At 52.1% G+C, this 25,054-nt stretch overlaps 1 protein-coding gene across 2 annotated transcripts; it reads left to right on the top strand.

Annotated features, from left to right (window-relative positions):
• The first annotated feature begins 1,893 nt into the window (after positions 1-1,893).
• On the top strand, positions 1,894-24,262 carry TGFB3 (transforming growth factor beta 3). Of its 2 annotated transcripts, XM_043556676.1 has the most exons (8): positions 1,897-2,879; positions 3,228-3,375; positions 10,967-11,130; positions 11,436-11,565; positions 17,059-17,166; positions 19,795-19,966; positions 22,057-22,210; positions 23,089-24,262. In XM_043556676.1, exons 2-8 carry the CDS (start codon positions 3,270-3,272, stop codon positions 23,245-23,247), a joined length of 993 nt encoding a protein of 330 aa, XP_043412611.1. In that variant the 5' UTR covers positions 1,897-2,879; positions 3,228-3,269; the 3' UTR covers positions 23,248-24,262. The 2 variants fall into 2 exon arrangements, with proteins under 2 accessions (XP_043412610.1, XP_043412611.1); XM_043556675.1 differs by having other exon boundaries at positions 1,894-3,375.
• The last annotated feature ends 792 nt before the right edge of the window (positions 24,263-25,054 follow it).

The following is a 25,054-nucleotide window of genomic DNA, read 5'->3' as shown; positions in this document are numbered from 1 at the left end:
AGGATATAATTTTAATTTTCCTCCCATCTTGCAAGTGTTTGCTTAAAGGCCTCAGTAACACAGCAACAAGCTGTGTTGCTGTCACCCTATTTCAAGTTTCAGCAGTCCCAACCCAGGCACTCCATATGCTACCTCCCTGCTTTATTTTCTGCCATGGCACCTCTCTTTTATCATAATACATAAATTACTTGGTTTATGGCCTTTCCCATGCACCTACCCACCCCCTGTGTAAGTTCCATTAAGGGCAAGGGCTTTGTTTATTTGTTTTGTTCACTGCTGCGTCCACAGAGCCTAGAACAGGGCCCGGCACGCAGTGAATGTCATAAATATTTCTCGAATGATGGCTGAATTTCAGAGGCAGTATTGCATGGGCCGTGCATAGACTCTGGCAAGAGACTTCCTGCCTCCAGATCTCAGGGTTGGCACCTACTGGCTATATACTGTAGGTAAATTACTTTTAAGCTTTCTACACCTAGATTTCCTCTTGTTACTCAAATGACAACAATGCCTACCCAAACTAGAGGGGCTGAGTTAACTATCACCTCCGCCACCCATAAGTGTGTGGCCTTTAAAAAAAAAAAAAAATTGCTCTGTGCCTCAGTTTCCTCAACAGTAGCCTGTCCAGTTTCCTCAACAGTAGACTGCCTCAGTTTCCTCAACAGTAGACTGGAATTCTGTGAACATCCCAGCGGCCTAGGAGCCAGGAGCACGGAACTGACCTCACAGGAAGGGTCCAGGAAGGCTGGGTGAGGTGGGGTGGGGTGGCTGGAAGCAGCACTGATTCCCAGGAGTGATCGGGAGGCTGTGTTACTAGGAAGCAACGCGCCTTGCCTTCTCTGAGCTTCTCGTGGGAAAAGACCCAGAAGCTTAGTTGGAGAAGAGGAACGAGAGCGAGCGGAGGGAAAACTTCCCCTCACCCATCTGGGAAATGGGCTGGAGCCAACTGCTGACTTTGCGCTCGCTGGCGCGGCTCCCTGCGGAACCCTCGGCGGGGAGGGAGGCTGCGAACATCTGGAGGACATTTCTGCGAGAGCGGCTGCCGAACGGGGCCCGGGGAAGAGAGAGGTGCACTTGTGCGCACGTCGGGCCGCGAGGGAGGCCGTCCCCGCAGGCTCCGGTCCCGCGGCCCTCGCCCTCCCCCGCGGCCCCTTTTCTCCAGCCACCCCCCTCCAGTCCCCCGCCCCAGCCCTGCCCGCCGTCCGGGCCCCGGCCCGCCGCGCTCCTTCACTGGCGGCCTCGCCTCGCCAGAGGGCACCCTCGATCTGCCGGAAAACGCCACCATTTTCAATGGCCCTGGAGCATCTCCAAGCTTCAGCCCGCCGCCCGACTCCAGGATTGTCAGTGAAGAATCGGGGCCAGGATCGCCGCGGAGCTGAGCCCACCTCCAACCCCGCTCCCCGGCCGGGCGTCGCCCCCCACCCCCGAGGGTGGGCACGGCCGCCCCAGAGCGGGCCCCGCGCGCGCCCCTGCCCCTGCCCCAGTCCCTGCCCCTGCCCCTTGTCCCGCCGGGCGCGGGGGCGGCCCGGGGGCCGGGGGGCCCGGGCCGGAGCGAGGGACGGGCCCCGAGGCGAGAGGACGGACTGACAGCTGGCGAGAGGGCGAAGGAGCTGGGGGAGAAGGAGGGAAGGGATTCGTCGGAGTAACTTTCCAGAAAAACAGTCAACGTGTAGCAGGAGTGACTCCAAGAGGGGAAAAAAAGTTCAGTTACCACGTCGAGCGAGAGGACTCGCAAAGTATTTTTCAAATGGGCTCGGCTTTTCCTGTGCCTGTTTAAAACATTAAAATCGTGCTGCAAAAGAGGCTGCGTGCGCTGGTCCCTCCCTCCCCCACCCGGGCCAGAGACGTCATGGGAGGGAGGTATAAAATTTCAGCAGAGAGAAATAGAGAAAGCAGTGTGTGTGCATGTGTGTGTGAGAGAGGGAGAGGGAGAGGAGCGAGAGGGAGCGAGGGAGAGGGAGAGAGAGAGAGGGAGAAGGAGAGGGAGAAGCAGCAGGGAGAGGAAGGGAGGGAAGCAGAAAGCCAAGGCCAAGGGAATGAGCAAGCGAGGGGAGAGATAGGGGAAGAAGCCTGAGAAAGAAGGAATAACAGCTTTCCGGAGCAGGCGTGCAGTGAACTGGCTTCTATTTTCTCTTTCTTTGCCTTTTTATTTTTTAAAGAGAAGCAGGGAACAGAAGCAATGGCCGAGGGAGAAGACAAGCCGAGGTGCTGGTGACCCTGGGCGTCCAAGTGGATTATTGTTCCTGGGGCCTGTTCTCCCTGCCTTCCAATTGCACATACCCCCACTTCCCAGCCAATGAAGAGGAGAGGCAGCGTGAACAAAGTCATTTAGAAAGCCCCCGAGGAAGTGTAAACAAAAGAGAAAGCATGAATGGTGTGCCCGAGAGACAAGTGTGTCGGGCTGCCCCCACCTTGAGCTGGGCCAGCGCGGCCCAGCCCTGCCTCTCCCCACCTACTCACTGGTGATCTGACTTTTTTTTTTTTTTTAAACAATTTTTTTTTCCTTTTCTTTTCCATTCTCTTTTCTTACCCTCCTTCAGGGCAAGGCAAGGATTTTGATTTTGGGACCCAGCCACGGTCCTTCTGCTCCTTCTTTAAAATACCCACTTTCTCCCCATCGCCAAGCGGCATTTGGCAATATCAGATATCCGCTCTATTTATTTTTACCTAAGGAAAAACTCCAGCTCCCTTCCCACTCCCAGCTGCCTCGCCACCCCTCCCAGCCCTCTGCTTGCCCTCCACCTGGCCTGCTGGGAGTCAGAGCCCAGCAGAACCTGTTTAGACACATGGAGAAGAAACCCAGAGCTACAAGGCACACAGTCGGCTTCTTCGCGCTCAGGGTTGCCAGCGCTTCCTGGAAGTCCTGAAGCTCTCGCAGTGCAGTGAGTTCATGCACCTTCTTGCCAAGCCTCAGTCTTCGGGATCTAGGGAGGCCGCCTGGTTTTCCTCCCTCCTTCTGCACGACTGCTGGGGTCTCCTCCTCGCCAGGCCTCGCAGCCCCCCTGGCCTCTCTCCCCAGCTTGCGCATGAAGATGCACTTGCACAGGGCTCTGGTGGTCCTGGCCCTGCTGAACTTTGCCACGGTCAGCCTCTCTCTGTCCACTTGCACCACCTTGGACTTTGGCCACATCAAGAAGAAGAGGGTGGAAGCCATTAGGGGACAGATCTTGAGCAAGCTCAGGCTCACCAGTCCCCCCGAGCCATCGGTGATGACCCACGTCCCCTACCAGGTCCTGGCCCTTTACAACAGCACCCGGGAGCTGCTGGAGGAGATGCAGGGGGAGAGGGAGGACAGCTGCACTCAGGAAAACACCGAGTCGGAGTACTATGCCAAAGAAATCCATAAATTCGACATGATCCAGGGGCTGGCGGAGCACAGTAAGTCCACGTTCTCGCTGGGGTGTCTGCTCTAGAGGGTCTGAGCAAGAGTGGGGAGTTCCTTGGGGGGGGGGGGGCCCTAGCGGGGGCCTCACAGCAGGGTGCCCCGGGATCACCCACACCAAGGCTCAGGAGGCGCGATGCACAGTTGGGGCCGGGTGGGTGGCTGGGGAGGGAGACCGGGCCATTGTGGGAAGAGCCGGGGGCTTCTGGGAGGCCAGGCGCCCTGGAGTTGAGTGGCTTGCTGAACTCACATCACATCCTCGACTGATTTTACTTTGGAATTACACCGTGCCGTCCTGTTCACATCTGTGCTCTGGCCCATGTGATGGGATAGGCGACTGCGAGCATACGGATGCCATAGAGGGACAGGGCCGGGTCTCTTGAAAGCCGTTATAGCTCCCTGAGTCTGGAGACCTCGGTCTTCTCCCTTGTTTTCGCCACTCATTGTGACGCGTCTTTGGTTTAGTTTTTCCAGTCCTTGGGAAGAAGGGTACACTTGCCCTAGATTAATGTCTGTCAAGCTTTTTGAAGCCCAGGCAAGATCCAGCTTCTTGCTGTCTAGGCCCTTCGGTCTATGCCACACACATGACCCACGTGAGCTGTGAGCATGGTTGAAAGGCACGCACCTACGTTCACACGTACAAGTGCTTCAGGGTGATGTGTAGTCTGGCTTTGTACAGTAGACAGATTCATGTGCTCAAAATGGGCGTCTTCCAGGCCTGTGGACACGGAGAGAGCAGGGTTGTGGCTCTGGACGTGTACATGATTGCTGGCCGCCCTTTTGTGTCTGCGTGTCACGGGAAGAGTGGGTGGGAGGTGTGGCCGTGGGTGCAGAGAGGACATATGTCTGGGAGTGTGTCCTCCCAGGAGGCTCCTGTCTGTGCTGAGAGGCTGGGAGGCTTCTGGGTGAGACGTCTGCGTGTGTGTGTTTGTACACGTGTGGAAGTCATGTGTGTTTACTGAACGGACCTTTAAAAAACCTCAATACAAGAGAGAGAGATTTGGCAGATGTTGAGAAACTGACAGCCCGAGAAGGAGGAATGTGAGCCGCGCTGGGCCAGGGACCCTGGGAGCAGCTCTGTTTGCTTTTCCTACCAGCAGGTGTCCTCACCACCCGGACTACCTCTTCCAGGCCCACCTGGCAGTGGGGAGTGGGAGTGGGAGGGAGCAGGCAGGGTGAGGGGGGTCAGTGGGGGAACTTGGGAAGTTGAAAGGAACCTGGCTGCAGAGGAGGAAGAGGAGTAGGTGACTGGTGGGTGGAGCAGCTCCAGCTGAAGGTGCAAAAGGCCCTACTGGGAGCCGGCCCATGCCAGGTCCAGGAGCCTGTGGTTACTGGCGAGGGGTTCCCACTCCCGTTTCCTGTGGCCGCCTGGAGCGCCTTGCCTTAGGATGTGGCTACCGTGCGGGGCGGAAGCCGGAGTAAGAGGCAGGGCTAGTGCATCCTGCCCAGGGTCCTCCCGTGGGTCTGGCTCAGCCTCTGCCAGGGGCCCACGGTTCCCAGAGGCACCAGCTCCTGGATGGCTGAACCCCCAACCCCCTGGGCAACCACCAAGTCCGGAGATAGTGGCCACGAGGGTGGAAAACTGAGGCCTGCAGGAGAGGTCTGAAGAGAGCCCAGGGTGAGAGAGAAGGGCTCGGACCTTACGATCCGGGTCAGGAGGTGGAGTCCCAGGGAGGAGGGATTCTGAGTCACAAGGGCGCATCCAGCCTGGAATCCAGAGCCGAGAATGAATGGGCCAGATGCATGCGAGGGCATATGGGTGCCAGTGGATGTGGATTTTGTACAGAGACTCAGGACACAGGTAGCGAGCAGTCTTGGGGAGAGCGAGGGCAAGGGCCCACGGACGCTGGGCAGCTCGGCCTGCAGCAGCAGAACCCTAGCAGGTAGGGGCGACCCTCGGGACACGGAGCCTGGTCAGGCTGGGAGCAAGCCCGGCACAGGGAGCAAGATACTATTTGGGATATTGTGGAGGGGCCAGGGCACAGTGGGACACGGGCGATGCCGTGGAGGCTTGCAGGTGCAAACAGGAAGCAGGCCCAGACTCTCTGCAGCTGTTGGAGGTGACACAGAGGCTGAGCAGACGCGGCTTGGGCCCGCCCTGCAGCTGGTCAGGTGCCGAGCCAGCCCCAGAGAGGCAGACGCAGAAGGCACACTAATTATAAAGGAGGCAGCGGGGCAGATGCTGAGAAGAAGCAGAAGGCCATCCTCAGAGGCTTGGGGTGAGGGAAGCCCATCCTGAGCTCACGAGGGCTGTGTCCTAGAGTGGCACTGGGTCCGTGGTGGGACCCTAGCAGGGTCTGGGTGCCAGAGCTTCTGGGGGGAAGTGATGAGATCGCATTCGCTTCCACGTTTCATCATTCCCAGCCTGCTCCTGTACCCAGTGGAGGGGCACTTGGAAGTGACAGCAGGAGCTGGCGTAAGGACGTAGGGGAGCCTGGAGAGCAAAGTATGGCAAGGAATCGTTTCCCGTGTGCAGGAGAAAGGGCACCACGGTGAGCACAGAGGAGAGGGCCCATCTTCTGGCTCTGCCCTGTCAGAGAGGAACCCCGATTCTCTGCCTTACAGATGAGGACACAGAAACGTGCATCAGTTAAGTAATGTGCCTCAAAGAGCAGGGGCTCTAACCTAGACGTTCTGCCTGCAGAATGCATGCTGTTAGGCACTAACCCAAGTGTGGAAAATAAACGTTTTAAGCCCCACCTTTAACCTCAAGGCTCCAATAGCACTTTGATTTACAACATGAGCAAATCACCTATCGGACCAAGCAGGAGCGGGTAGGAGCTCTTTGTAACCCTGGTGGCAGACCGCACAGGGACCACTGGGTGTGTTTTTTCTTAGCTCCGCCTATCGTTATGGCCAGGAGATTGATATCGTCACAGACGTTCTCCCAGATTCAGCGGAAGGGCGTTCTTTATCTAACGGAGAGCCTCAAGCTGGTTAAGCAACCACACCAGATGGCATTAGTCAGGTCACCTCTCTGAGCCTCAGTTTTCTCATCTGTAAAGTCAGAGATCATCTCTAAGCTCTCTTGCAGCTGAAGCAATTTTATGCATACATCTGGGATGATTCAACAGCCTCAGCAGTGAAGGCAAGACTCTGGAAATCCTTTTATAATTCACCAGGAGTTGGCTCTGTGGAGGCTGTCTCTGCCCCACGTGGTGGGGAAAGACACAGGCTTTTCCATTCCTTTGTCATCCTTGTTATCAAGATATCACCAGCATAGGTGTTGTTTTAACTTCTGGCTCGTAATTATCTGTCTGGCGGGAGACCCTTGTTTTCATCCAGCAGTGGCTCTAAGACAGCCAGCAAACCCGGAGTTCCTGAGCAAGAGAAAACTTGATGTTTTAGCCTTTCTTTCCTGGATGCTACTTTTGGATTTGGATTTTTTCATTCTGAAAATTAAAAGATATTTTGTATCACAAGAACTCATTTGTGTTAAGGGCCAGTGCCCTCTGCACGCTGGGTCAAGTGTTTCTCCTAGAAGGGCTAGGTAAATGTAAAAAATGTGGATTCCCAGGCCCAAGCCCACCCTTACAGAATCAGAATCTGGGCGTGGGGTCCTGGGGAATCTGTGTTTCCGAAAAGCACCCCATTGATCCTTAAGCTCACTGAGGCTTAAGACTCAGTGAACTGCAGGGCAAAACCTCTCCTTAAGGAGCTGAAAACACAAGTGCCCAGCTAATACGAAGGATCTGGAAGAAAAGCCAACACCATGACGGAGCACACAGGACACTTGGCCTTGGGGTCGAGGAGAGAATAGGGTGTGCAAGAGGCTGATGGGGTGGGGGGAGCTGGAAGCGCCCACGCCCTGTTAAAAGAGGGTACCCGCTGCTCAGTCCCTGCTGATTTCTGCATTTAGGAATGTGGGTCCAGCTTGCCTCGACCTTGCCGTTAACCCAGAAGAGCAGAAAATCTGGATCTTTTTGTGAAATATCCCAACTTGTAACATGGGCTTAACATGTTGATGGGCTTCTGATTCAAAAATTTTTCAAATGATGCATTGGTCCAACTGCATGTCTAATACATTTAAAGGTTAACCTGTTTAATGGTGAAATCATTGGAGTGTGGTTTCTCATACTTCTAGAACATCTGGAAGCCATGGTACCCTTTGCAGAGCACTATAAACTGTGGCCCTCAACTCTGGCTACACATCAGAATCATCTGGAGATCTTTAAGAAAGAGAAAGAAAGAAAGAAAGAAAGAAAGAAAGAAAGAAAGAAAGAAAAGGAAAAGAAAGAAAGAAAGAAAGAAAGAAAGAAAGAAAGAAAAAGAAAAGAAAAGAAAAGAAAAGAAAAGAAAAGAAAAGAAAAGAAAAGCAAAACAACTCCGGACCCACCCACTCCAAGGTAGTCAGCATGTCAGCATCTCTGGCGAGTGGGGCCAGGCATCATGTATTTTCAAGGTTCTCCAGGTGATCCTAACGTGTAGCCAGAAGAAGCTTGGCCACACTGAAATATGCATGCTGTCATTGGAACCTGCAGGGTTTTACATGCAGAAATGATGTATATAAGCAAAGGCACATCTAGGAGCCCCGGTGTCTGAAAACATTTTAAAAGGCATGGTCGAAACACGGTCAACTGTTTCCACGTTTTTGTGTGAAAACTCTACATGAATATTCTTTGCTTATTTTTCTCTCCTCGTAGGAAAAAAGGGGGGGAAGGGCCTCCACCAATATATGTATTTCTCGTGCAGTGGAAAAAGTTGGTCATAATGTAATTTGAAAGGTGGATCCTCTAGTCCAGCTCCCAATAATACCAGCATCCTGCAGAAGCACGGCTTACCCACAGAACTGAGCGGGGCTTGGCTGTTGCTTAGGCCTAAGTTGGCACTCTGGGCCCACTTCAGGGAAGCCTTCATTTTGTTGGTGAAACTGTGCCTCCACTAGATCTCTCTGGGCCCCCCAACTTCCAGATTCCCCACTTCAATAAAAGAGGTATGGTCCAAAGACCTGGGTTCAAATACCACCTGTGCTACCCGCTAAATTTCCTGACACTCAATTTTCTCATTTGCAATTTAAAAAATTTTATTTGAAAGAGAGAGAGAGAGACAGGAGGATCCAACACAGGCTCTGCTCTGACAGCAGTGAGCCCGACGTGGGGCTCGAACTCATGAACATGAGATCGTGACCCGAACCGAAGTCAGGCGCTCAACCGACTGAGCCACCCAGGCGCCGCTCTCATTTGTAACATGGTCAATTTGACTTCTCGTCCTCCTCGAGGATTGTTCGAGGGTCAGATGAGTTAATAAGAGCTCTGTGCAATGTAAGGTGGTGTTATCACAGTTGATTTACAGTCTCGTTCCACAAATTGCTTAAAACAGCATCATTCTTCAGTGGGTTTAATTGCCAAGATTATATTTACGTTTTCTTTTCTCTCCTAGGCAGTTCTTTTGTAATCCCCAACGAGTCTGTCTGAGCTTTACTAATAGGGTCAATTTCCTTGTGTCAACCAAGGAACCCCCCCCCCCCGCCCCACCCCAGCGTCCGTTCTACCTCTGCTAGAAACCTGTAGATCCCAGTGATAAAAAATGACCCTTCCACCTCCTTCTCGAAATCTCCTTGAAGTTCCCACCAAGAGGAGTCCGTTGTAGGGAACAGATATCTGATTGATGGGCTGGAAGAGGCAAAGGAGGGATGGTTACAAGGGTGTGCCAAAGACCCTCTTAGCTCATCGCTGCCCGCGTGTCCTGGCTTCCTGCTGTCTTGACCCCCCTCTGACTCTTCTCACTGGCATGCGCCGTCTTCTGTTCCATCTTCTTTTCCACAGCAGTGTGCACGTAGTGTGGACATACGCTTTATGCCCCCTTTCAGCAGCTGCTGGAGGTGCTATTATAACTGAAGCCACACTGATGACAGGTCCTTCAGGAACCAAGCGTGCAAGTACTTGAGAGGGTGACCAGTCTGAGGAACCTACCCAGGTCCAGAGGGTTTCAAACGGGCAAACTTGAAAATTAAACTGCTCACGCTGGTGCCTCTCTCTGGTTCTATCTGCAATAATTTAGGGAGTGCAATATTTGTTCTTTCGAAGCCAGTTATTAAGCAGGGCTTCATTAGCCGGCATTCACACATTTGTTTTCCTAACATCTGTTCCATTAATTTTCTAAGAACCAATGTCAGGCCCACCAGATGGCAATTTCCAGAAACACTCGCTCATCCTTTCCTCAAGATCAGTAGCGCATTTGCTTGTTTCCAAGCCTCTGATCCTTCCCGCCTTGTCCGTGACTTCCTACACCGCCCCTCGGGGTGATTATGAGCTCATTCCAGCCATGTCCATTATGTGTGGAATCTGGGTCTATGAGCTTGAATTTCAAGTTCTGGCTATTATTACCGTTTGGGTAGAAAGTTTTTCTCTGGGTGTTAATGCTGCTCCGACCTTGAGGTTGTAAAGCGTGCAGGAGAAGAGACAGGATCTTTCTCTTCTCTTCATCTGGCTCCGAGGTGTGGGGAAAGAGCATCTGCTGCCTCGTGTCTTCTGGACAGGGACGGAGAGGCCAGCATGGTGACAGAGGCTGGCAGAGCACGTGCTGTCAAAGTCAGAGATCCTTAGAAAGGAGTCAGTGGGGATGGCCCAGCTCTGAAGAAACATCTGTGGTTCTGCCAGACTTGAGATGTGGGCTCTTTGCCATACCGATGCTGCCTCATTGGGTCTAAAACACAGTGTTAATTAAGTCACTGCACTGCTCTTCTAACACCTTCCATGGCTCCCTACTGCTAACGCGATAAAATCCAGCCTCTCGGGCTGATACTTCAGCCTCCCCAGCCTGCTGTGCTGACCTTGTCTCGCGGGCCCTCCCCTGGCTGCTTCCTCTTACTTGCGTCTCCTCCTGTCCCTGCTTCGTTTCCAGCAGTCCTTCCATGGAAAATCCCTTCCTCTCCATCCTCAAACCCTTTCCTCCTGCAGGACCCAGATCACATGGTACCTCTTCCATCAGGTGCTCCCTGCTGTCTCCCTACTCTGGTCCCTCCCAACTCCTGGGCTTCTCCAAAGGCCCTCAACCCTTTTCCGCTCATCCCGTTATGTGGGCCCTTGTATTAAGATCCTCCCTCCGCCCCCCCCCCCCCCCGACATGATTCTCCTTGAAGGCAGGGGCACGTCTGTTCAGTTTTGCTTCCCAGTGGCAGCGCTGCGCTTGGCACATAGTATGTGCTCAGTGCACGAGTAATACGTGAATGAACGCCCAAAGGAACGAACACATGCATGGGGCAGGTAGCTGTGAGATGGTTAAACCGCCAGGGGGGTTGCTGAGATCTTTTGAGGACGTGTGTTTTCTAAAAGAGTAGCAAAGCAGGCTGGAGAGCCTGCCACAGTTGGGATGTCGAGGCCGTGGGAGGAGTGGCGATTGCCTTTGACCGGCCAGTCATTAGTGCCGGTCCCGGGACTCCCGGGACTCCCGGGGCTCCTTGCTCCTGACTGGGGCCTTCACCAAGATCTTCCTCCCATCTCCGCCTTCAGGCCTGGGGCCTCACGCCTCTAGGGAGGTCATGGATGGGACCCTGGACGCCTGGCGGGTGTCTGTGGGCCGCACACTGCTCCTGCGGGGTCTCACTCACACACTTATGGCACCTCTCCTGCTTGCTTGATCTCCTAGATGAGCTGGCCGTCTGCCCCAAAGGGATCACCTCCAAGGTCTTCCGCTTCAACGTGTCCTCAGTGGAGAAAAATGGAACCAACCTGTTCCGAGCGGAATTCCGGGTCTTGCGGGTGCCCAACCCCAGCTCTAAGCGCAGTGAGCAGAGGATCGAGCTCTTCCAGGTGAGCCCCTCCCAGAACAGAAGCCACACGGACAGGGACAGATGGGGAAAGCCGGCTCCCCTGCCCCTGCAGGCCTCTGCTCTGTGCACTGTTCAGAAGGCCTGGGTGTGAATCCTACCTTCTTGGAGTCTTGCTTTCTGTACGCGCGTCTGTCACTGAGAGGATTAAGCATTAGCTAAGCGTTTGAAGGAGCGTTCAGGAATTTTCAGTTTCCTGTTGCTCCCCTCACGTGCCCCTCTGCATTGTGACATGTGCTGCCGTCCTTGTCCCGGCCTGGGCCGCTTACTCCTTTCTCCGCCCTCCAGATACTCCGGCCCGATGAGCACATCGCCAAACAGCGCTATATCGGTGGCAAAAATCTGCCCACACGGGGCACCGCCGAATGGCTGTCTTTCGACGTCACTGACACCGTGCGGGAATGGCTCTTGCGAAGAGGTAGGTTGACTCTTAGCCTGAGCATTTGGGAAGGATCCCTCAGGTCCCTTGGTCATTTCCGAAACAGAAGGAAGAGGACAAAACCAGAAGAGTCGCAGATCTGGGTTCAAACGCTAGCTCTGCCATCGATTCGCTGTGTTCTTCATCTGTTCACGCAACCGATACTTACGAAGAAAATTAAGTGTGGCTTACTGCGGATGCAGCCGGGAACAAGGCCGGTGAGGTCCCTATCCCATCGGGCTTCTTTCCTGGTGGGAGAGACACACACTACACAAGGCAACATATCGATGAACAGGAATCTCAGTGATGAGTAGCATGAAACATAGAGGGCACTGTGGTGATGACAGGGCGCAGTCTGACATGAGATGCTCAGGGAGGGTCTCTGTGACAAGGAGTGTGTGCACCGAGGCCTGAGTGATGAAAAGGTTTCAATAGGGATATGCTGGGCGAAGGAGGTAGTGAGGCCCAGGCCCCCGAGCAGGAGCAGGCTTGGTTTGTTCTGGCAGTACACGGACCGATGTGGCTGGAACGGAGTGAGCTGGGGGGGCCAGAGGTCGCCGGAGCCATTTAATTTGGGACCTGTGAGGCCATGGTCAGGTTTTAGGACTCATTCCACGTGTGGTGAGAAGCCCTGGAGTATTCCAAGCAGGGCTGGGATGTGGACTGAGGTGATTTTATATCTTTTCCATCTTTAAAAGGTCCCTCTGGTTGCCATGAAGTCAAAGGAAGGAGTAGGAAAACCAGTTTGGGGGGGTGCCTGGGTGGCTCGGTCAGTTAAGCGGCTGACTCCGGCTCAGGTCGTGATCTCACGGTTCGTGAGTTTGAGCCCCGCATCGGGCTCGCTGCTGTCAGCGCAGAGCCTGCTTCAGATCCTCTGTCTCCCTCTCTCTGCCCCTCCCCTCCGCGCGTGCTCTCTCTCAAAAATAATAAACAAAACGACCATGTAGGGGCCCCTGCAGCAGCCCGGATGACGGCAAAAGGGGCTTTGGCTAGGGTGGTGGCCGTGGGCGTGGAGAGGATACAGATTTGTCGTATATTTTGGGCGGGCTGGTGAGGCATGGGGTGTGAAGACAGGAGAACGCCTTCTCTGGTTGCGGACGGAACCCCCCCGGGTGGCTAACACTTACTGACACGGGGAAGGCGGGGAGAAGAGCAGATACGGGGGCAGGTTCTGCTGGGGCCAACTAAGCTCGAAAAGCGTGGTAGTCATCCAAGGAGAGCTGTCCCATCGCCGTATCACACTTCACCCATCCCGAATTTCTCACCCACTTGCTGTGTTCCCTCACCTGGAAAATCAGGTACTGGTCCCTTCCCTGCATGCCTCATGGGGCTGTGTTAAGGATACAATGTATTTGAGAGAACCTCATGGCTTTCAGCCTGTTACTCAAGAGTAAGCTTTCATTAGGTCAGACGAGGACACTGGGGCCCAGAGAGGTTAAGTGACTTGACCAGGGTTATCCAGGCTGGATCAGAACCAGAGTGTCCTGACTGGCAGTCGTGGTGCCTCGTAACATCACGCTGTGCTGTTTCTCCCCTTCTTTACCTGGTGGTACTGTCTGGATGATGCTCAGTGGGGAGCAGGTGCCTATGGCGGGCTCGTCTGTTCCTTCTCCCCCTCTTGCCAAGAGTTTTCTTCCATCATCACTGCCACAGAGGCACAGTCCATCCACGTCCTGATGTCCAGAGTCCCTGGAGCTGGTGGGTCCTTCCCTGTCCTTGATGTTTTGGGAAACCAGGGGTTAACGCACTAAGGCTCGGCCCACGTAATGTTGTAAATTAAATAATGGCCTGCAGTTTTGTTTTGTTTTGTTTTTTAAGTCAGGAGATTTCACATAAAACCTGGACTTCTGGATTTTCTAGAAAAGTGGGAAGATTTCCTGGTAACGATCCATGGGAGAGGAGTAGTGGCCACCTCTTGAGGTGGGGCACACATTCTTCACACCCCTGTAGGCCCTCCCGGTCCCCACCGTTACCCCCCAGAGTGAGGCCGGCAGTGCCCATTAAGCATGATACGCTGGCTAGCTCCGCTCACTTATGTCACCTGCCTGGGCTCTGTAGGCGTCTGAATTTATAGGTCCTCATCGAAGGGGCATCACCTGATGGCTGAGCTGGCTGATCGCGGGCTGGAGGTCCTGCCTCACCCCCAGGGGTACCTGGGAGCTCCATCCTATCTCCCCTACTGAGCACAAAGCCAGAGGCCTAGCAGCACCCACGGGACAGGGATCTGCCGTGGGCAGCACAGTTGGGAATTCTGACTCAGACGGCACTCCACCTAGAGCCTGACATGGCTGCAGAAAGGAGAGGCCGGGGAAATTAATCTCTTAGCTTCCTTGTCTGATTTTGATCAGCTCCACCTGGATTTCTTTGAAGCCCTGGGCACTTGAAGGAGTTCTTATTTTCCCAGCTGCAGAGCTCAATGAGAAGTTTGCGCGGAGAATGATTTCCATCCTCCTTGAGACATCAAAAAGATAATTTCGTAATAAAACCTGTGGGTCCCCCACCCACCATCCCCACTGCTGCCAATTCTGAGGTTAGTCCTTCATTGGAACCTTCAGTTCCCACTTAGGCAGATGCTTCCCGCCCCTCGTACAGGGGAATCACACACAGACCTTTACTTATGCAGAGCTCAGGAGTCTTTTCAGAGTTCGTGGCCCCAAACGAGGCAGCAGATGGACTCCAAATGGAACGACTGGTGGTGTGGACTGATGAGGAAGCCGAGTCACGTATAGGGTCTTGTATTCATTCAGCAAACATCCGAGAGCCTACCGTGCGCTAGGTTCCCAGGCTGCCTTCTAGGTCCTGGAGCCGGCTGGAGCCCTATCCAGAGTTAGGGGCCTGGGTCCTCAGACCCTTGGGCTATTTATTGCTCTACAAGGTCTGCAGTTTCTCCAGGTGCAGAGTCAGGCATCCCCCCGGGGCCCTGTCAGGGAGCACAGCCAGCCTCATAGCTTAGGATGGGGGCGGGGGGGGGGGCGGCGCGGATGCTGGAAGAGCACAGGCATCTTCCTTTGGTAGTCTCTATTGCCCCACTTTTTATCCCTCCTTGTCTCAAACAATTAGGATGGTTCCAGCATCAGGTGATTGAATCTTGGCTCTACTGCTTACTGCTTGGGCATCTTGGGCAAGCCATTTAATTTCTCTAAGCCTCAGGGTCCTCATCTATGTAATGGGGGGTAGTAGTAGTCTCTACTTTGTAGGATTATTTTGAAGTTCTTTTTTATTTATTTATTTATTTATTTTTTAGCATTTATTTATTTTTAAGACAGAGAGAGACAGAGCATGAATGGGGGAGGGGCAGAGAGAGAGGGAGACACAGAATCGGAAGCAGGCTCCAGGCTCTGAGCTATCAGCCCAGAGCCTGACGCGGGGCTCGAACTCACGGACTGCGAGATCGTGACCTGAGCCGAAGTTGGATGCTCAACCCACTGAGCCACCCAGGCACCCCTGTAGATTATTTTAAAGATTGAATGAATTAATGCATGTAAAGTCTTAAAGCAGCATTTGACATAGAATGCCCAAGAAATGTTGGTAATTGTTATCATCACGGTGAGTTTTCTACACAGACAGAGCCTGTTGGCCAAACCAGGCCACCATCTCTGACACTAAGACCTAACTATCCCCAGCACATCTGTCTGCACCTTGACTTTCTAATTCACAGAATCACAGAACTCGTCCACTCCAGGTCTCTCTTGGCCTTGGCCCCTTCTGAATACTAGGAAATACACTCTGTAGCCCATTTCAACCTCCCTGGCTCCTTCCCTCAATGGCCTTAAACCAGGAAGAAAACACAGCTATGGCTCCGTCTCTGTTCACTCCCTGTTCTCTGGCTGGGCCTCAGCTTCCTTGTTATATTAGTCCCATCCCTCCCCACCAGAGCTAACTTTCTGGTATAGAAGTCTTCAAGCTCAGCAAGGGTCAGTATGTCCTAGAGGCTGCCCTGGCTTGGAGCAGGACAGATGAGACTGGGTTCTGGAGTTTGTGGAAAAAGGGATCCAAGCCTGCCTGACAGTGACCAGAACCTCTGAACTTGAGCCATTCTGTGCATGAGAAGGGTGCTGAGCTGGTTTGGGCTCTGGGGTTTTCCCTGGTGACACCAGATATCGGGAAGACCACAGGTTGGTCCCAAGGCTGGATGCTCACACAGAACTGCTGCCCCCCTACAGCTCGGGATGCAGTAAATCAATCAGCTTGCTGAGATGCTGACCCTGAATGCAGAAGGGTCCATTCCTCATGACCTTTCCTACACCACAGCTTGCTGCTGCCTCCGGGTTAACAGAACTTCCCTAGTTGAGTCTTACCCTGCAGAACTGATATGACACCGATCCTTCCTGGTTTCCCTGCACAGAATTCCTGGACCCAGTTCAAATGTTTTGAACTCCTTTTATTCTTCCTTTCCCCCCCCCCACCCTCCACTTTACCCAACCCCTTTTACTAATTTCCTTGATTCCCCAATTTTAGTAACCAAAACACCTCGATCCCACAACTAATAGGAGTAAGGGCTACAGCTGGAAGTCTTACACCGAGTTTCAGTCCACAAATCCTGGCACCTCCAGATTTCCTCCTGCTGGTTCTCTCTGAGCTCATATCATCTGGGCCGTTGGCCTTGGCCATTGGCCATCTTCTGTGGCCTGTGCTCTGATTTCACAATTGTCTTCCTGAGCTGTTCGTTTTCCCTCAGCGAGCCATCCACATCTCCGGCTTCGCTGTTAAGTGAACAAAGATTCCCAGCGAAGACACTTCCAAGTAACTTTGACCCAATTATGTCCTTATCCCTTCAAGAAAATATGGCCAAGGGTAACTGTGATTTTCATCTTATCTCCTCTGGAATCTACTAGTCACCCACAATCATGGCCCTGGTAGAAAGGCTGGCGTCTTCTACCTAGACTGATACCGCTGCTTGTGTGCAGGTGACCTTGCCTCTAGCGTTGCTTCCTGACTTAATCCTATGGCCCAGACTGTCCCATCTTCCTCCCATCTGGTGGACTTTGTGGCCTTTTGAATCACTGCCTCTCTGCTCTAAAGTTCTTCAGCCAGCCTCTTTCCCTGGCCTCTCCTAGTCCCCCTGCCTCTTACTTTATCTTTCCTCAGTAGGTTGGCTCGAATATCCCCTCTTCCAACAAATACCTAGAGGGTGTGATGGCTGTTTTTCTTCCTCTTATGTCCTCATTCTTTTCCCCCCAAGGAGGTGGGTGACAGTTTTTCCCACTACCATCCTTTGAAAATAGATGACCTTGAAAATTCTCCTTCCCATTAATTTCCCTTTATGCCTTTATTTGGTTGTTCATGACATAACAGAAACACGTGCAGTGCGGCAACGCATGTGTGGAGGTCCACTGTAGCTTTCGCAGCACTTTCTGTCCTCGGTGACCCTCGGGATTACTCAGCTCCCGTGACTGCCTATGGGAGCAGAGCCCTGGCCCACAGGCACGGTGATGGGCACACTTCCACATCACATAAAGAATTTTCTCACTGACTCCGTGTCTTATTTTGCAGAGTCCAACTTAGGTCTGGAAATCAGCATTCACTGTCCATGTCACACCTTTCAGCCCAATGGAGACATCTTGGAAAACATTCATGAGGTGATGGAAATCAAATTCAAAGGTAACAAAATGGATGTGTATAGTGGGGGTGGGGCAGTTGATGAGATGGGATAGAACAGGAGACGCCTACCAGGCCCCAAGAGAAGCAACCAAGCTCCCTCACAGAGATGGCCAACTGTTTTGTACTTGAGTAATTCTGCTTCGCCCCAAAGACAACGGGCGTGACTTTCAGTTTATAGATAGAAGATGTTAACATCTGGAAGACAGTATTACATTGGGAAGAGGGGTATAGTCATGGACGCCAACGGGTCCGCCTCTCTGAGTTCAGCCAGTAAAATGGAGCCGAGAATGATTCTTTCATAGGGTTATCACACAAATTAAACGAGATAACAAATGTAAAACCCAGGACCGCAAACACTCAACAAATCGCTGTTGTCTTTCCCTTCCCTAAAAGAAATGAACTGTGGTGATCTGACTACTGAACTTTCCAGATGTTACAGAGGCACCCTGATTCCCACCCAGGAGTCATCTGGGTGTGAATGATCGCTTTGGGGCTCAGGGTGTTTGTATTGAGATAGAGAAATAGTTAAGAGTCTTCTGTGGTCTTCCAATATGTTTCTAAGGCGTGCAATCTGTGGACAATCTCTGGATGTCAGCGAAGTTCTCTTTTCCTTTCATAGTCCCATTTTGGATAATTGAGGCTTGCCTGAAGCCAGGTGGTTCCTCAAGGTCAAACCAACCAAGCCAGAGCCTGAGATCAGAGTCTTGTCTGGGAAAAGGTGCAGGCCTCTCTTGGCTCCCAGCCCTGGGCTTTTACCCTTCATGGTCTCTATTTCAGAGCCTACTTTTATTATTTTTTATTTTTTACAGTTTATTTTGAGAGGGGGGGGGACAGAGAGAGAGGGGGACAGAGAGAATCCCAAGCAGGCTCCGTGCTCTGCATGGAGTCTGATGCAGGGTTGGATCTCATGACCGGGAGATCATGACCTGAGTTTCTGAAACAAGAGTTGGACTTTTAACCGACTGAGCCGCCCATGTGCCACAGAAAAGGGAATTTTATTTTTTACTAAAAAAATCTTTTTTTTATAATTTATTGTCAAGTTAGGTAACGTACAGTGCATAAAGTGCTCTTGGCTTCGGGAGTAGATTCCCATGATTCATCGCTTACATACAACAACCCAGTGCCCATCCCAACAAGCACCCTCCTCAAAGCCCATCACCCATTTTCCCCTCTCCCCCATCCCCCTATCCACCTTCAATTTGTTCTCTGTATTTAAGAGTCTCTTGTGGTTTTCCTCCCTCCCTGTTTGAAACTACTTTCTCCCCTTCCCTTCCCCTATGGTCTTCTGTTAAGTTTCTGAAGTTCCACATATGAGTGAAAAGATTCGATCTCTGTCTTTCTCTGACTGACTTACTTCACTTAGCACAATACCCTCCAGTTCCGTCCACGTTATTGCAAATGGCAGGATTTCATTCTTTCTCGTTGCCAAGTAGTATTCCATTGTACAGATATACCACATCTTCTTTATCCATTCATCACTTGATGGACATTTGGGTCCTTCCATAACTTCGGCAATTGTTGAAAGTGCTGCTATAAACACTGGGGTCCATGTGCCCCTATGGATGAGCACTCCTGTGTCCTTTGGATAAATTCCTAGTAGTGCTATTGCTGGGTCTTAGGGTAGTTCCATTTTTAATTTTTTGAGGAACCTCCACACTGTTTTCCAGAGCGGCTGCAACCAGTTTGCATTCCCACCAACAGTGCAAGAGGGCTCCCGCTTCTCCACATCCTCGCCAGCATCTATTGTTTCCTGAGCCATTAATTTTAGCCACTCTGACCGGTGTGAGGTGGTTTCTCAATGTGGAGAAAAGGGAATTTTAGATCCAGGCCTCCCATTCTTCTTATGGTCCTAGTGCCCCTTTGTGGGGTCCAGGGTCCCTTCCGTCACTGTGTAAATTAAGCTCCTCGTGCTCCTGTCCTTGGTGGAGATGAACAGCTGGCAGCTGCCCGTCACAAAATGGATCTCCTTTTAGTTGAGACTAATTCAGTCCTCAGTCTTCTCCTTTTTAGATGAAATAGCAGGTCCCCCCAGCCTGAGAGTTTATTTGCTAATCTGTGTGTCATATACTTCATTATCTCACCTGAGCGTGACAGTGAGAACTCTGTGAAACAACTAGTGCACGTGCAAGTTTAACGATGATTCAGTCTCATTCCTCTGGCTCCCGTTAAAGCTACCTTCAATGGAGACACCTTACTTTATGGGTAGGACTTCTGTGCTGTCTTGACCGATTCAGATGATAAGAGGAAACTCACACCCCAAGATTCTAAGTCTCAGAATCTACACCGACAGCACAAAGCAACGTGTCTGGGATTCTCTACGGAAGCTTCATGGGTCCCTGAGATACCAGGAAGCCTCTTGGAAGGGCTGTCTGCATTCTGAAAGATGTACACACAGGAGTCATCAGGGGATCCGACCACGGGTGTCTTGGGAGTTCCTGTGCGACCAGCCCCTCCATCCGGTCCTCCCCTTCCTGCAGCTGGATGTTAGCATGAAGCCGTGCTTCTCCCAACACCTTCCGCAGAGATTGCACTGCCCCTCCTCCGGGTTGGAGATGGGATGGGGTGAGAATACAGCCTCCACTCTGCCTTCCTTAGACAGGAGACTGTCATCCTGTTTCCCTTCTGCAGGTGTGGACAGCGAGGATGATCATGGCCGTGGGGATCTCGGGCGCCTCAAGAAGCAGAAGGACCACCACAACCCTCACCTCATCCTCATGATGATTCCCCCGCACCGGCTGGACAACCCGGGCCAGGGCGGGCAGAGGAAGAAGCGAGCCCTGGACACCAACTACTGCTTCCGGTGAGCTGGGGCCCTCTCACGACCCGGGACTCCTGAGACGTTTACGGTGCACCTGCTGTGGCTCAGTCCCTAGGCTTAAGCGGTGCTAACCCGGGGGTCCTGGATGCGATTCACAAACCCTCTTACAGAGGTGTCCTTGTTTTTCTGGGAGCCCTACTGTTTCTCCACAGCCCAGCTCTGTGAAGGCCCAGGTGAAGGAAATGAGGAGAGTGTTGTTCAGACAGTTTGGATCGGAGATACCTGGCCGAAGCCTCCCCGCAGTTTTCGTGTTTTAAAGGACTTGTAGGGGGTGTTTGTGCATGGGGGAGATGAGTGGAGAACTTCCCACGCAAGAAGTGCTCCGTTCCCTATGAGCTGCTCAAGGATGCTCCTGGGTGAGGGGAGTAGGGCAGCCTCCCCTTTCCGGGGGAATTTGAGCTGGAGAAATTAATGAATTCACTCAGAAGGACTACGTAGCCACTGGGAAGAGAGGAAAAGAAAGAGCCTCTTCTCTGATCTAGTTTAGCTCTTCATTCATAAGGGAGGGGATGATAAAGCACACACAGCAATTACTGAAAGGTAGAAAATGCCCACATCCATGAGAAGGTCTGAAAGATCGAGTGCCTGAAGAATTTGGAGCAAGAAGTTGTGGATGCAGGAAAGGCTTCGGAAGGGTGTGGAATTTGAGCCTCCGTGGGTGAGTGAGGCTTGGACCTGTAGGGATATGGGCAGAGGAAGGAAGGAGCACGCATGGGTCAGTCTGGCTGGAGAGGGGGATGCCTGAATGGAGCTGGGGGAGAATGAATTAGGAAAATTTTTCAGATCTACGACCACGTCTTACGAGGAACAACTGAGTGAACTCAGGCTGTTGAGCTTGAAGGTGTAACAGAAGCAGTGACGTTGCGCCGACTGTCTGAAGGCTGGCGTGTAGATTTGTTCTGTGTGGCTCTTAATCAGTTAGGGATGGATGCTCTTGGCTGCAAGTAACAGTGGCCTAGACCCCAAAGGATTTCTTGTTCACAATAGGCCCACAGCAGCAGGCTCAGGGCTGGGCTGGCTGCCTAATTATGCCATCAGGAATATGGGCTTTCTCTCTCTGCAGGCCACCACGATTACTATGTTGGTTTGCTTTTCATCTTCTTGTTTATGGTTGCAGTGAGTGCTAAAGCTCCAGGTATCTTGTCCAGGCTCAAGACAAGAAAGAAGGGGGAAGAGGCAGAGCCAGAAGCTCTCCTCTCCCATCCGTGACTTTTATAAAGAATCAAAATGTTTTTGCCAGCATTTGCCCTTACCCTCTGCATACTTCTCCTTATGTCTGATTGGTCATTGCGGGGTCACATGACCACCCCTACCTGCAAGAGAGGCCAGGAAAATGGTGCTCTCGACTCTTGTGATGGGAGGTGGCAAGGGAGAAGGGAGGTAGGGATGGCTACTGAATAGATAACCAAGAGTGTCTGACATGGTTCACGGAACCCACAGCAAGCCAGATTTTGGAAGTGGTAAGTTTTAAGTCTCAGCAGACATTGAAGAACAGGCTAGATGCCCATTTGGCAAGAGTTACCGCCAAATGGATTTCTGCAGGGAACAGAATTGAAATGGCCTGATAATCGCACTTGGGGTGAATCATGAGTCTAATGGAAGGATACCCTTCATTTTTATTTGATGGCCCCTGGGTTTAGTCTGAGCAGTCTCAGGTTGTACGTGAGCGGCATGAGCTTAGAGTTCACGTCTGGTTGGGTGCACATTAGGAAGGGAACAATGAAACCAACCTCAAGAAAACTGAGCTGGCTAAGAGCATTCAGTGCTTGGTTCTATGTGAAGCAGTTTAAGGCTCTGCTTTGATCCATCATGAAAAAGGGGGCAGGTCCACTTTTGCCTTTTTTCTCTTCCTCATGCATCATCTGTATCTGCCTGTTGTGTCCTTGGGACCAAGAAAATGCCTTTATGGTATATACTGCTCAATGCACTTGAACCTGGGATTCCATCGATTAGGACCACCTCTTAGGATGACCTGGAAGGACTCCAGGTACAAATATGAGGGCCGTTGGTGAAGTTCTTTTACATGGGTGGTTTCCTTTAGGTTGATTGTCTCTAAATGTTTTTCGTTGTAGCAATTTGGAGGAGAACTGCTGTGTGCGCCCTCTCTACATTGACTTCCGACAAGATCTGGGCTGGAAATGGGTCCACGAACCTAAGGGCTACTATGCCAACTTCTGCTCAGGCCCCTGCCCCTACCTCCGCAGTGCGGACACAACCCACAGCACGGTACGGGGCGGGGCTCATGCCAGGCGGGGCGCTGGGGCGGAGCCGCCCGGCCACTGGTTCAACTGAATGCGTGAAGGACTGAATGTGGAATGAGCGAATGATGATCCAGGGCGAGTAAAATCCCTTTGTGAAGGTTCTGATCTTGGCACCCTGGCCCGACTCTACTTCGTCACATTGTGCCCTTTAAAATTTCTTCCACGGTTTCCACCAGACTTTAAAATTTGTTCTAAAGCTCTTGTACCATTCTGGAAATTCACGGTCACACCCCACCCTGTATGTCAAAGATGTCTGCACACAGCTAGCGGGGAGTGTTGGGGAAAAGAGGCTTCTACCATCCGTTCAAACACTCTGATAATTCCAGCCTCTTGGATGCAGAAAAGTTACTTTGAAAGATAATGCAAAGCACACAGAAGAAGCTAATATGCAACAATGGGAAGAGAAAGGGAGAAACTAGCTGCTGGCCTTTCTTTCCCTCAAGGGGAATCAAAGCTAGGGCAGTAATTTGTGGAACGTGTTTCCGGATAGCTCATGATTACTGCATCCGGTCTGGGGCCCCACACTCTGGCGCTTACTAAATGGCCCAAAGCAGCGTTTAGTGAGATCACTTCTCACCAAAGTGGCCAGTCGCAGCTAGGAACACCGATACAGGAGCGTTTCTTAACAGCAGAGAAAATCTCATTATCCCGTTAAAGTCGCCCGATAATTGTTACAAGCTTAACCTGATAATGCTCAAACCGGTACAGATGTTCCCCCAAACCGAAATAGCCTGGCTGGCCAGTCTACCACTCGCCCCGTCTCTGGAGCGGCCCCCAGAACTTGCGGAGGGCTCTCGGCCCGGGGCCTGGCTTGCCAACCTCTAAATGATGTGTCCTCCCCAGGTGCTGGGACTGTACAACACCCTGAATCCCGAAGCCTCTGCCTCACCTTGCTGTGTGCCCCAGGACTTGGAGCCCCTGACCATCCTGTACTATGTCGGGAGGACCCCCAAGGTGGAACAGCTCTCTAACATGGTGGTCAAGTCCTGTAAGTGTAGCTGAGAGCCCGCCTGCGACAGAGAGAGAGGAAAGAGAACCGCCACTGCCTGACTGCCTGCTCCTCGGGACACACAAAAGCAACACTCCTCACCTAGAGGCCTGGAGCCCGCAACCTTCAGCTCCAGGCAAATGGCTGAGACGGATGTTCCCTTTTGGGACATTTCTCCTTCTTGCTGGCTCTGAGAATCACTGTGGTAAAGAAAGTGTGGGTTTGGTTAGGGGAAGGCCCAACGCTTCAGAATACACAGATTTTCTGTGACCTAGACAGACGTGGTGGGGACGGAGGAAGAGGGATGGCGAGTCGGCACCTGACACATGGTGTGGCAATGGATCTGGGAAACCCTAGGGAGGAGGAAGGGCAGAGAACGGCCGGGACAGGGCCAGGCTGGAAGACGCTTCTGAGGTCAGATTGGCTCATCGCTGCCCCACATCCGCTCTAGGGAACCTGGATCACTTTAGACAAGGCAAGCATTTTCCTTCAGGCAGGTTACCTAGACAGCGTCCCAGATTTGTAGCTCATACTCCCTGGGATTAAGGATGAATCTGCTTTTTGCAAATGGTCCTCTCAACATCAGTCAGCACCGAGGGTCATTACAGGGAGAAAATCCAGGTAATGTCGTTCCCGGGCCATCAACTGGATTGGGCCGTATGGACACGCCGAACTCAGAAGCGGAGGGTGGGATGAACGCTCTCCTGCCCGCCCTCTGGGCCCCTCCTCTCGCCTTCTTCCTCGACCGTATTTCCCCTTGGACATCTGGCTAGACACCGTCCAGGTCAGGGTGCACGTATCTGGATTATGGTCTGTGCAGTCTTGGGGCATTATGGGTTCCCCTCTATCCCCCAAGACCCTGTGTTCATCTGGTGTTCCTGGAAGCAGGTGCTAGAACGGGTGAGGCATGCGGGGAAGCAGCAAATGCGCCACACGACTTGGCCCCAGACACATAGACTGAGGTATAAAGACAAATACAAATATTACTCTCAAAATCTTTGTATAAATAAATATTTTTGGGGAATCTTGGATCATTTCCATCTTCTGGAAGATTGTTTCTAGAACAGTAAAAAGCCTTTTCTAAGGAGGAAGTCTGACTGGATGAATATCCTTAATCACTCTTTTCTTAAATCCCTGTTCATATCCACTAACTAGAGGGAACGGGAGCCCGGGGCAGGGAATCTCGAGCACACGGCTTAGTGTGAGTCCCCTGGACACCGGTAAACTGCACTGCCTCTGCCATCGGAGGGAGAAGACTCAACTGTTATTGGTGTTCCTTCCTTTCCTTCTTGTGAAGTAGTTTGCTCTCAGACACACACAGAGGCAGTGGCAGCGGCTCAGACGGGCAGAAAGTGTAAGTGTGGGCCAAAATCACTTGGGGTGAGCCCTTGTACGTGGAAGTGTGTTGGTTTGTACATTCACTATCCATGAAGAATATCATTTTTGAAAATCTGATCTCACCCGCCACATCAGTGGAGAATGAGAGAAACTGTCTGGCAAATGGCCTAAGAAGACGAGGCTAATTCTGTTATCAGGTTAAGCTCGCCAGGAAACCCTTTACAGACAGAGGGCCTCTTGTCAATGATTTAGGGATGGGAGAGGGCGGGGAAAGAACAATCCCACAGTTCTGTTTCGAGGTCCCAGATCCCAGAGCAATGCAGAATTCCACTGGGGCGTTGACGTCCACCTGAAGCAACCATCTGCAATGAGTGAGGAACCACCTAGCAGCTCCCCAAAAACATGTTCCTCTATTGAAATCACCGTGCCATTGGTGAAAAAGTCTATCTGAAGCTAAAATTTGCAGGTCGAAGGGTCTGTGTG

The sequence above is a fragment of the Prionailurus bengalensis genome, chromosome B3 (genome assembly GCF_016509475.1).
Source record: "Prionailurus bengalensis isolate Pbe53 chromosome B3, Fcat_Pben_1.1_paternal_pri, whole genome shotgun sequence".
Classification (NCBI taxonomy): domain Eukaryota; kingdom Metazoa; phylum Chordata; class Mammalia; order Carnivora; family Felidae; genus Prionailurus; species Prionailurus bengalensis.
This window is presented reverse-complemented; position numbering and strand designations above follow the sequence as displayed.